Genomic DNA, 12,434 nt, shown 5'->3' with positions numbered 1-12,434 from the left:
ACCATTTAGAAGTTATAAAAATTTATGGTACTATTATTTGTAGCAGATTACCAACCAACCTCAATACATGATTTTTAAAAAAAAATTTTAAAGATTCTATTTATTTATTTATTTATTTATTTGGGAGAGAGAGCATGAATGTGGAGGGAGAGGGAGAGGGAGAAGCAGACTCCCCCCTGAACAGGGAGCCTGACACGGGATGCACCATCCCAGGACCCTGAGATCATGACCTAATCTGAAGGCAGACGCTTAACGGATTTAGCCACCCAGGTGCCCCAGTACATGATGTTTTGAAGAATTTTGACCAGATGTGGAAAAATGTTTCATAACCAAGAAAATAAAAAGGGATAACCCCCCCAAAAAGATACACAATAACAATACATAATCCTCATTTTAATTTGTAAAACTATAATTTTAAAATTTAATTTGTAAAAAATACATGCATTGTGAAAGACTGAAGTTAAAAGTTTTATTAGAGGTTATTTCTGGTGGGCAGGATTATGGTTGATTTTTATTTTCTTCTCTATATTTTCTCTGAATTTTTCCAAATTGCATACACCATATACTATTTTTATAATCAGAAAAAAATGTTCATATATTAAAAGAAAATACTGAAATGCTGGCCTAAATGTAGGAAAAACAGTATGCTTTTGCATACGGTTACCAAATAAACTAGAAAGCAATAAAGAAAGCCCAGGGAGCAGAAAAACCTTTTTTACTGGGAAGCTCCAATTTCTCATCCCAGGTGCAGCTGGTTGGCCTGTTGCAGGCCTGTGTCTGGTCTCCCTGGGATGAGATCCCTTTGGCTCTTGCCGCATGACTGAGGTCTCCTGGGCGCCTCATTCCTAGATGGCTCAGTGTCTGCCCCAACTAGCACCTTCATAAAACCCTCTCACTTTGGTTCAGTTTGCAGGTAGGCCTGTGTGTGCCTAATTGCATGCTGGTAGATTCCAAAGGTTTTTTTGATTCTGTGTTAGCAGAATCCCAGGCTTGTCCTGACTCCTAGGAGGAATGCTCTACGGTCAGAGGAGGGGCATTGGGAGAAGAGAGCTCTGCTGCTTCCCTTTCCACCCATCCTGCAGCATCAAAGAACAGTTCTGGTCCTATGTGGATATATTTTGGGATTCTCATGAACTTGGAGGGGGGATTAAAGATTTTTTTTTTTCTGATTTCACAAGATGAATTTGAAATCACTGTGATTAATCACCACAGTTGTTTTCTGTCCCCAAATAATATCCTCCTTCATGGTTCATAGCCTCATGTTGCAACAAGCTGGTCTATTTCCATCAGGGACCACCAGTATCTAATATGCCTTCCATGTAATCTACATGTACTATTTGTACAAGAGATAGAAACATCGAGAAATAGAAGGGCTGTAGTGTTTGTACAAGACATAGAAACATTGAGAAATAGAAAGGTTTTTTTTTTAAGACCTTGGAGGCAAGTATTTTTTAAACTTTAATTCTCGGTTTGAAATAAATGAACTGATTGATCAAATACTTGTAAATTTGGGCAATAAAAGTTTAACTCTCTGTATACCATTTTAAATTCAGGAAAAGTATATTTTAGAAATTCAAAGGTTTTTAAAAAATGTCTGCCTGTAGAGACTCAGAGCCTGCACCTAGATGGAACTATGGGAAAACTGAGAATTATCTTTTGGTTCTACACTCACTGAGATATTTCTGAGAACTCTGAAATACTCACCCCACCACTGTGGACATCTCTTTGGATATATTCCTTACAAGAAACATTTGTATTTATTTAAGTATTTATGTATTTATTCATTTATTTAAGACTTTTAAAAGGATTTTATTTATTTATTTCACAGACAGAGATCACAAGTAGGCAGAGAGAGAGGAGGAAGCAGGCCCCCCACTGAGCAGAGAGTCCAATGCTGGGCTTGATCCCAGGACCCCAGGATCATGAGCTGAGCTGAAGGCAGAGGCTTTAACCGACTGAGCCACCCAGGCACCCCAAGACATTTGTATTTAAAAAGATATTAAGATGGGGCAATATACGATGAAGCCTTATTGGTAGAATTGGGTAGAATTTCAGACATACTTTGTATGTAATATTTAGAGATCAGTTTCTCTCTCTGTTTTCTACTAGTCAGGAGCGAGCACACTGCGTACAGACAAGGCCTACCCCATGGGACCAGAGGTGGGGGAGATACTATGGGTAAAGTGTCTACCAAATTATTAAAAATCTAGTGGTTGTCTAGATGTTTAAACATGTCTAAACATGTAGTGGTTGTCTGTGAGAGCGGAAAAGTGTTCTTCAAACCTAAGATCGCATTTCTGTTTAAGACTCGGTTTGCAAAACTAGATATTCCCAGCAGAGGGCGTATTTAAGTTACAAATCATGATCCTTATGCAAAGTTTTCTATTTTTAGAAATACTATAGGGGCACCTGGGTGGCTCAGTGGGTTAAAGCCTCTGCCTTCAGCTCGGGTCATGATCTCAGGGTCCTGGGATCGAGCCCTGCATCGGGCTCTCTGCTCAGCGGGGAGCCTGCTTCCTCCTCTCTCTCTATGCCTGCCTTTCTGCCTACTTGTCATCTCTGTCTGTCAAATAAATAAATAAAATCTTAAAAAAAAAAAGAAATACTATAAAACCTTTAAAATTTTTATGATATTTATGTTTTATGTTTCTCTCGTGATTGATTCCAATTTGTATTTTTAAAATATTGCATTTATTTCTATATCACATAGATTATTCCTGGGTATTTTCTTTTAGGGACTAACAGCTGCAAATATTTGCTAGAGAGGCAAGAATGAGGAGCTGTTGGCTATGGGAGCAAGACACCGCCAGCCAATGTGGGACAGAAGGAACTGGATACCCTGACTCATTTTATGGGACCTTGGGGCTAAAAGGTTGTGGTTCTCTTGAGGGCAGTTACGTTTGCTGAGTTCCCTTAGCCCAGCCCCCCATTTCTCAGATGTTGTTCCAGAGGCAAATTCGTGGAACACTTAAATAACCAAAAGTGTATATAATTATTTTTTTCTCCAGTAGCAATTCACTTGTCTAGGGATTCCACAGCTGGTGGGTGCCTCCCTGTCGGGCCCGGTGCAATCCCGCAGGTATCAGAATCCATTGTCTGGCTCTCACCTCACGGAGACGGTCTCCTCACATGTCCACTCTGCCTTAAAACCCCTCAAGGGGCACCTTCCTCTCCCTGAGGTCCCTCCTGAAGGGCCAAAGTCAGCTGACCCTTTTCAATAATCTTCACTATATTTTCAGTTATGGAGTTTCCAAAGTAAAAATTTGGGACCCTCTATTTAAATGTCAAGAAGACGCAGAAACTTTTGTATTTTCACATTTTTAACTTATTAACTTTCACAGAAACAAATTAAGAGGTTCCCTCAAATGACACAATGGCATGCCAACTCCATTTCTACCAGAGGTGGGGATGGCAAGAGTTTGTGAGATGTCACTTGGGGCTTGTTTGGGGGTGCTTAGGGAGGTGCAAGAGACTTTGAACAGAAACTTAAACCTATTCCAGGGCGCCTGGGTGGCTCAGTTGATTAAGCGTCTGCCTTCAGCTCAACCCAGGTCATGGTCCAGGGTCCTGGGATGGAGCCCCCCATCGTGCTCCCTCTTCAGCGGGGAGCCTGCTTCCCTATCCCCTACTCATGCTCGCTCGTGCTCTCTCTCTCTCACTGTCATATAAATAAATAAATTCTTTAAAAAGGAAAAAAAGAAACTTAAACCTATTCCTAAGGAAAGAGGTTTCTGTAATTTGTGATTCTGACATTGCATTTTTAAAAAAGGTTTATTTATTTATTTGACAGACAGAAATCACAAGTAGGCAGAGAGGCAGGCAGAGAGAGAGGAGGAAGCAGGCTCCCCACTGAGCAGAGAGCCTGATGTGGGGCTTGATCCCAGGACCCTGGGATCATGACCTGAGCCAAAGGCAGAGGCTTTAACCCACTGAGCCACCCAGGCGCCCCCTGACATTGCATTTTTAAAAGCAATCTTCATCTAAAAAACCCCAGACAAACAAGGTGAAAACTATATGTTGGTTATTCTGCCATCTATTTATTTATTTAAAGATTTTATTTATTTGAGAGAGAGAGAGAGAGAGTGCACAAGCTGGGGGAGGGGCAGAACAAGAGGGAGAAGCAGATTCCCCACTGAGCAAGGAGCCCAATCTGGGGCTTGATCTCATGACCCTGGGACCATACCCTGAGCTGAAGCCAGACCCTTAACTGATTGAGCCACCCAGGCACCCTATTTTACCATAAAAGAAGAATGTATTTGTGGGTTTGCATACGCATAAAATATTTCCAGATAATGTGGAAAAAACCCCCTCAAGTTCTGGAGGAAGATACACATGTGGACAATTTTGTGTGAGTGCATGCTATGTGCAAGGGAGGAGCCCTGAGTTTGTAGTTTAAAAACCTACTCACTCTGTGAATCACCTGGTCCTTCTTTGCCTCATCTGTGAAACCCAGAAGCAAGAATATACCCTCTAAAAGTCCAAGTCATCCCTAGTGGGATATTAGGAAGCAAAATGAGCCATGAAGTTTTGATGATTGGCCTTTGGCCACGTGATTGATCTTGCTGGGGTTTGATCATGAATGACCTAGAGGATTCTAGAGGAGGACCCAGTCCCAGGTCTTGGTATAGAATTCCGGCTTCTTCACAGAATGGCTATGTCTGCTTCTCTCTCACCTGAACCCTTTACTCCAACCAAACAGGTCTACGCCCATGAGGCTTTGCTCTTGCCAAGAGAAAGACCCTACCTGTAAACCTTCTGCCCATTCCTTGACCCTTGGAAGTTTCTCCAATAATATAATAATAATAATATAACAATAATAGTTTTATTAGAAACTATTGAGGGCTTCACAAGCTTTTTGCAAGCACTTTACCTTTGCACTCATGAAGCAATTAATTTTTGCATTGCTACATAGGCCCTTAGTATTTTACCATACTTATCTGCATATCTGAAAAGAGTTGCTCTCAGGGTGCCTGGCTGGCTCAGTCGGTGGATGGAACATGCAACTCTTGATCTTGGGGATGTGAGTTCAAGCCCCATGTTGGGTGTAAAAATGATTTAAAAATAAAACCTTGAAAAAAATAAGGACTTGCTCTTTTAGGTGTTTTATATGGACCCACAGTTCTCATAGACATTTACTGTCTTACTATTTATGTTTAAACTATTGGTCCATCAAGTTCTCTCTCCTAATCATTTCCCCCCAAATACATTTGTCTTAATCTTTTCCATTAGGCTTGGTATGAAATCAATGAAATCAATCCCTCTGTCATCCCACTGGCTTTGAGTGGTACAAGGGAATAGTTTTGAATTTCTTTGAATTTGAATTTCTTTTCTCTTTGCTCAAGTCTTTCCCTCTAATGAAGGTAAGAATTAGCAGTGGAATGGTTAAAAATAGTGATGGTTTATTATCATTATTATATATGATAATATAATATATTATCATTATTATCTATTGAGTACTTATTTTATGCTAGACACTATTCAAAGTACTTTACATATATTAGTTCACTTAATTCTCATGATAGCCTATGACATATGTACCTTTATGATCCCATGTATAGGTGAGGAAACAGGAACAGAGGAGCAGCTTGTCCAAGGTTCCACATTAGAAGATTGCAGATCCAGGATTTAAACCCAGTGGACTCCAGCGACTGCATTATCTTGTTTCTTGAAAGATGGGTAGTAGTAGAAAGGAGTAGAAACAATGTCCTGGGGGTGCCTGGATGGCACGATCTGTTTTAGTTCTTGGTTTTGGCTCAGGTCATGATCTCCAGGTCATGAGATCAAGCCCCATGTCGGCCTCCATGCTCAGTGCAGAGTCTGCTTACGACTCTCCCTTTCATTCTGCCCCCAGGCTCTAAAATAAATCAATAAAACTTTAAAAAATAGAAAAAAGAAAAAAAATAAACAATTACCCTGAATAAATCTACGTTCATCACCAGTCCCCAGACACCTTTCAGAATATTTGAAAAATATTGGGAATGGAGTTAGGCAGAATCAAAAGAAAGTGGAGAATTGCACACTTGTGAAACTTGGTCTTTTTTGTCCTTTGTTGTGTAAGTTTTCACTAAGAAACCTTGCCTTGATAAAGCCCTAATTGATGTTTTGTGAGAGTCAAATGTTCATCCTGTGGGAATGTTTGCATATTTTGCCTCTGCTTATAAAGACTAAACTAGTGGTTTCATAATTTTTATTTTCATTGGGCAGAAAAAAAGCTATTGGTTCACTAGTTATGATTTTCTTATTAGCACAGGGCTATGTACCATTCATGCATTAATTCTATAAAGCCTCAGTCTGTTTTATTTTGCCCAGTGGGAAAATTAACAATGAGATTTCTTACCCAGAAGGTGAACATTTAAACTCTGCTTAGTTCTTTATGCCTTTACTAACGTTCCAGATACTTATCCTTTTAACTTGATTTGACTTCTGCAGGGACTGTCGTTTTCTAATCTGTGGAACTTAGAAATATAAAGAAATAAGTGATTTCTCATATTCATTAATTAGATCCTAACTTTAAAAAAAAATCACCTTAATGCTGCACTCCATTTAGGCCCTAGTTCTCAGACTTCAGAGTGTTTAAGAATCACCTGGGGAGCTCCTCAAAATGCAGCTCCCAGGGCTCCATCTTCACTTGTTCAACCCCCAGGTGATTCTGAGGTAAATGTTCTCAGGGTGCTACAACAGAATGAATGACGTGGTGAGGAGTGGGAAGTAGAAAAACTCAGTATTCTGGGGACTCAGGCCCTAAAGTGCCAGAAGGCAGAAGAGCCTGTCATCAGGACTGTTCAGGGAGCTGTCGGAAGTCTGGCCTCCGGGTAATAGAAGACTTCAGCCCTTAGGTCACAGAATACTATCTACATTCATCTTGCAACTGTGACAAGAATATGGACGTTGGGGAGGGTATGTGCTATGGTGAGTGCTGTGAACTGTGTAAACCTGGCGATTCACAGACCTGTACCCCTGGGGATAAAAATATATTATATGTTTATAAAAAATAAAAAATAAATTATTTTATTTTATTTATTATTTACTTTTATTATTTATTTTTTATTTTTTATTTTTAAAAATAATAATAAATTATTTTATTTATTTTTTATTTACTTTTATTATTTATTATTTATTTTTTATTTTTAAAAATAATAATAAATTATTTTATTTATTTTTTATTTTTTATAAACATATAATATATTTTTATCCCCAGGGGTACAGGTCTGTGAATCTCCAGGTTTAATTTAATAAAAAAAAAAAGAATCACTGACCTCTTGTGCAATTATATTCTCTAGCTCTGGGGGAGAAAGAAGTCAGTCAGGGGTCGTCATCCTTAAAACGGGTAGAACCCACTATAAGACAACTATGTCTTCAATTTGGCTACAAATCTCTGCTCACATAAGGGAAAACACTAAGCAGCAACCCTATGGTGTCGTTGACAATGGATTTTTCTTTCAATAGTAAAGGGAAGCATTTTAGTTTGACTTCAACAAAATACTAACACTGGATAAAAAAGCGGGAGCACGTTGACCTAAAAAACTGTCACGTTATTTAACTTTGTAATTGTGGGAGAGAAGCCCATCTGCTGTTTAGTAAGAACACACAGATCCAGGAAGAGTGATTTGTTTCATTTTCCCTAGGCTCTGTTATGCGGCCTACTTATTACATGTCCTGAGGATCCCCTGAAATATTTACAGAAAATGATCATTACTATCATGGAAAATGGTCTTGAAAGTCTTCTCTGGTGAGTATTGCTTTGCTTTACAGTAGGGAGATATTTTATTTTGAAGGTAAAAGCCTCATTGTGTGGTAATGAAAGAGGTCTTGCCAAGGAACACTTCCATTTTCAAGATGGCTGAAGAATCCCTCCACAGGCTTGTAAGTCCCAAAGACGTCAATAGGAACAGTTTGCCCACTGGTTCTTAACGAGAAATACAGCTCTCTCTCATCAATCACGTCCTCACAGGGCAGATATTTCAAGTTGTGGGTGAAGAAAGGGAGGTATACCCTCTTGGGACGCTCAGCAAAATCTTGAGGAGGGGGTAGTTTGAAAAAGACCTGCAGGTGATTTTGATATGCTTCTCCCCAAAGTGTCTCTTCCTTCCCCTCCACCCATGGAATCACTGATTCAAATTGCTGATTTAATGATAAAACTAACGACTATGAAATGAAATGTCTGCCTCTGTTTGACGATTTTATTAAAGGGATATGTGCATCGATCCATCAATGAGGCCAAAAATTCGGAGATTGTCTGAAACGTACATGGAGCAACTCTTTGGGCTGGATGATCAGCTGGTCAGTATTAGTAATCAAACATTTAAAAATAAGTTTTGTTGGAAGATCTCAAATGGCATTAGATTTTATAACATGTATGAGGTCAAAGTGTTTTGGAATTGGAGGCATTCAGAAAAGTGAAGGAACATCTCACACACACACACACACACACACACACACACACACACATGTGTGCACACCCCCTCTCCAGAACCACGTTCATAGTAACCTCCCCAAACTTTCAAGAAGCATTTGCCAAGCCTTTATTCTTTCACTTCTGAGAAAATCTTTATATTTCCTCCTTTCCTCTTTCTCCTCCTCCTCCTCTCTCGCATCTTTATAACGATAAACACAGCATTCTGGAAAGCTTTAAAGGAGGATATTTTCTTTCTGTTCTAATCTGCTTCCTTCTGTCTTCTACCCTTCTCTGTTTTCTTTGCCATCTGCCCCGGTATTATGCTTCTAAAGATAGGGCCAGATATTAATGAGGTCCAACTTAAAAGCCAGGCCTGATTGTTTTTTTGTTTTTTGAGACTGTATTTATTTGAGAGACAGTGGGAGAGGAAATGCAAGCCTGGAGAGTGGGAGAGGGAGAAGCAGGTTCCTTGCTGTGCAGGGAGCCCGATGTGGGGCTTGAACCCAGGACCCTAGGATCGTGACCTGAGCTAAAGGCAGCCACTTAACGACTGAGTCACCCAGGCGGCCTCCAGACCCAAGTGTTAATGAAAGGAATGACCAACTCCAACAGCAGGTTTTGACCTTGTAAAGAGGGCAAGGAAGTAATTCAGGACATGGAGTCTTTTAGAACAAACACTGTGTATCTGAGAGAAGCTAAAATAGCAAAAGACATGTGGGGAGAGAAATACCAACGCAAATTATGTGTGCGTAGAACTGCGTATGATACCTCTAGATCCCGGGCTGATGTCTTGGAAAGTATAGGCAGCACTTGGGAGTTGCTGGTGACATTGGGCACTGAAAGGTGGATTCAGAGCCCCGGTCATGATGGATGCTGAGAGCCAGATCAGTCTGAGGCATCAGTTGGAAGGCTGGGTGAAGGGTAGCACTGGCTTCTAATCAGGTGTCTGCAACAGAGAGACAGCAATGGAGGTATAGGATATTTCTGCCAAGGCTGGGATGATTCAGAGGACCAGCATGCTGGGAAGAACCCACAGGATGAATCCTAGTTGATCTGCATCATGGTGTGTGGATGTCTTAATGACTTCACTTTATCAGCCATGTACTCTACAAACTGTATTCTGCAAACTGTATCTGCAAACTGTATTCTTGGAGGTGTTTTGTGGGGGATCACCTCAGGAGCTGAGGGGGAGATGCAGGGAATGGGATTCTAGGTCTCTCATCCCCACCTTACACTCTAGAATAATTCCACTTTAAGTATAATGTCATATGAGAAAAGTTTAAACATCATTGCTATAATATACTAAAATTACAACAACCTGGGGTAGAAGGGTAGAGGCATCTACCTCATTGTCAATATTTTGAAAGTGATTTTATGAAATATAATCAGATTGTGCCCAATGTGTAGCTAGAAGCCTATAGGGAATCTTTTAAAGAATTGCAGGGAATTCTGAGAAACCATAGTTTTATTAGAAAAGGAATTCTCAGAGATATTTCATGATGTTGAACGTGCAAAGGGAAAACTATGGGAAGCTTATCTGGACTTAGAAGGGAGTATGACAACTCACCAAGGCATAGAAAAAATGCCCACTTCATATCATAAGGTAGGAAAAACAGAAACTAGATGTGACTTCACAAAAGGTAAATCTCCAGGTGCCTAGGATTGCTGAGTTAGAGGGCTCAGCCACAGTTGAAAATATATTAATTTATTTCTCCTTCACCCTCAGAGAAAAATGAAAAAATTTTTTTACAAAAAATACTTTAATCCCTAAAGTTTCCAATATTTTCAATTACAGTATAGCAAATATCAGCTTTGTTGGTTTTTTTTTTTTCCATTTTCTTTACCATACAGTTTCTTATACAGCTATAATTGCTGGTAAGAGAGTTTTTAATGTTTTGACAAAACATTTTTTTTCTTTATAATTTTTTTACTATATTATGTTAGTCACCATACACTACATCATTAGTTTTTGATGTAGTGTTCCGTGATTCATTGTTTGCATATAACTCCCAATGATCCATGCAATATGTGCCCTCCTTAATACCCATCGCTGGGCTAACCCATCCCCACACCACCATTCCCATTCCTCTAAAACCCTCAGTTTGATTTCCAGAGTCCATAGTCTCTCATGGTTCCTCTCCCCTCTCTGATTTCCCCCCTTTGTTTTTCCCTTCCTTCTCCTAATGTCCTCCATGCTATTCCTTATGTTCCACAAATAAGTGAAACCATATGATAATTGTCTTTCTCTGTTTGACTTATTTCATTTGGAATAACCTCCGCCAGTTCCGTCCATGTTGATGCAAATATTGGGTATCCATCCTTTCTGATGGCTGAGTAATATTCCATTGTATATATGGAGATCTTTATGCACTCTCTACTAAAGGGGATCTTGGTTCTTTCCATAGTTTGGCTATTGTGGACATTGCTTCTATGAACACTGGGGTGCATGTGGTCCTTCCTTTCACTAGACCTGTATCTTTGAGGTAAATACCCAGTAGTGCAGTTGCTGGGCCATAGGGTAGCTCTATTTTTAGCTTTTTGAGGAGCCTCCACACTGTTTTCCAAAGTGGCTGTACCAGCTTGCATTCCTATCAAGAGTGTAAGAGAGTTCCCCTTTCTCTGCATCCTCTCCACCATTTGTTGTGTCTTATCTTGTCAATTCTAACTGGTGTAAGGTGGTATCTCAATGTGGTTTTGATTTGAATCTCCTTGATGGCTAATGATGTTGTTTTTTCCTGTGTCTGTTAGCCATTTGTATGTCTTCTTTGGAGAAGTGTCTGTTCATGTCTTCTGCCCATTTTTTGATGTGATTATCTGTTTGTGTGTGTTGAATCTGAGGAGTTCTTTATAGATCTTGGATATCAGCCCTTTGTAGTGTCATTTGCAAATATCTTCTCCCATTCCATGGTTGTCTCTTTGTTTTGTTGACTATTTCCTTTGCTATGCAGAAGCTTTTGATCTTGATGAAGTTCCAGAAGTTCGTTTTCACTTTTGTTTCCCTTGCCTTTGGAGACAACCAAAGAAGTTGCTGTCTTGAAAGAAGTTGCTGTGGCCGATGTTGAAGAGGTTATTTCTTATGTTCTCCTCTAGGATTTTGATGGATTCCTGTCTCACATTGAGGTCTTTCCTCCATTTAGAGTTTATCTTTGAGTATGGTGTAAGTGAATGCTCAAGTTGCATTTTCCTGTATGTAGCTTGACAAAACATTTTAAAGATCACAAACAATTGTAATTGTTCCAATTATTAAGATTATTTTGTATGCTTTCAGTGTGAAATCATTTTTATGATCTGTCAGGACACTGTCCTGCAAGGACCGCCTGCATATGGCTATTTATAACTATGTGTTTGTTTCTGTTTGTGCAAACACAGAAGGAAACTGTGAGTAAGGCACATAGTTACAGAAAAGTAGGAACTGTTCTCATAATAGCAAATAGAAAGATATTTTGTCCGTGTGTTCCAAGATGAAAGAATCCACCATTGTCAGGAGGAAACTAACTTCACAGACTTGATTCTCATTGCTTAGGAAATGAAATCTCCAGATGCGTACTAATTACAAGAAGAAAAGTCATCTATAACATTTAAAAACTCTTTTCATTATGGAAAAATGGAAACACAACACCCAAAAAGAACACCATAATGATCCCCCCTCATCCAGCTTAAACAATAATCAATAATTTTGCCAATCTTGTTAATCATTCTCCCTTTGCCCCTCCTTCCTTTTTGCTGAAGTATTAGAAAGCCAATCCCAGGAATTATATTATTTTACCAGTAAATGCATCAATATCTACTCTAACAAAAAAGAACATGTTTAGAGAGCACAGCCCAGTGCCATCTTCTGTGTAATGAAATTAGCAATAATTCCTGAACACCACATCAGGCTGATTCTATATATATATATTTCCCCCCCCATATTCAGCCCATATTTGAGTTTCCCAAATTGTCTCAAAAATGCCTTTTTTAGGGGCGCCTGGGGGGCTCCATGGGTTAAAGCCTCTGCCTTTGGCTTAGGTCATGATACCAGGGTCCTGGGATTGAACCC

General features: G+C 39.6%; 1 protein-coding gene across 1 annotated transcript in view; it reads left to right on the top strand.

Moving 5' to 3' along the window:
* Positions 1–12,434, top strand: part of FBXL13 (F-box and leucine rich repeat protein 13) — a 251,841-nt gene that overhangs the window by 7,919 nt on the left and 231,488 nt on the right. The window contains exons 2-3 of the mRNA XM_059396979.1: positions 7,626–7,729; positions 8,190–8,280. Coding sequence (XP_059252962.1) covers positions 7,626–7,729; positions 8,190–8,280 — 195 coding nt within the window. The remainder of the gene's footprint in view (positions 1–7,625; positions 7,730–8,189; positions 8,281–12,434) is intronic.

Source organism: Mustela nigripes, chromosome 4 (genome assembly GCF_022355385.1).
Source record: "Mustela nigripes isolate SB6536 chromosome 4, MUSNIG.SB6536, whole genome shotgun sequence".
NCBI lineage: Eukaryota > Metazoa > Chordata > Mammalia > Carnivora > Mustelidae > Mustela > Mustela nigripes.
The sequence above is the reverse complement of the archived record's forward strand: the minus strand, read 5'-3'. Positions and strand labels throughout refer to the sequence as shown.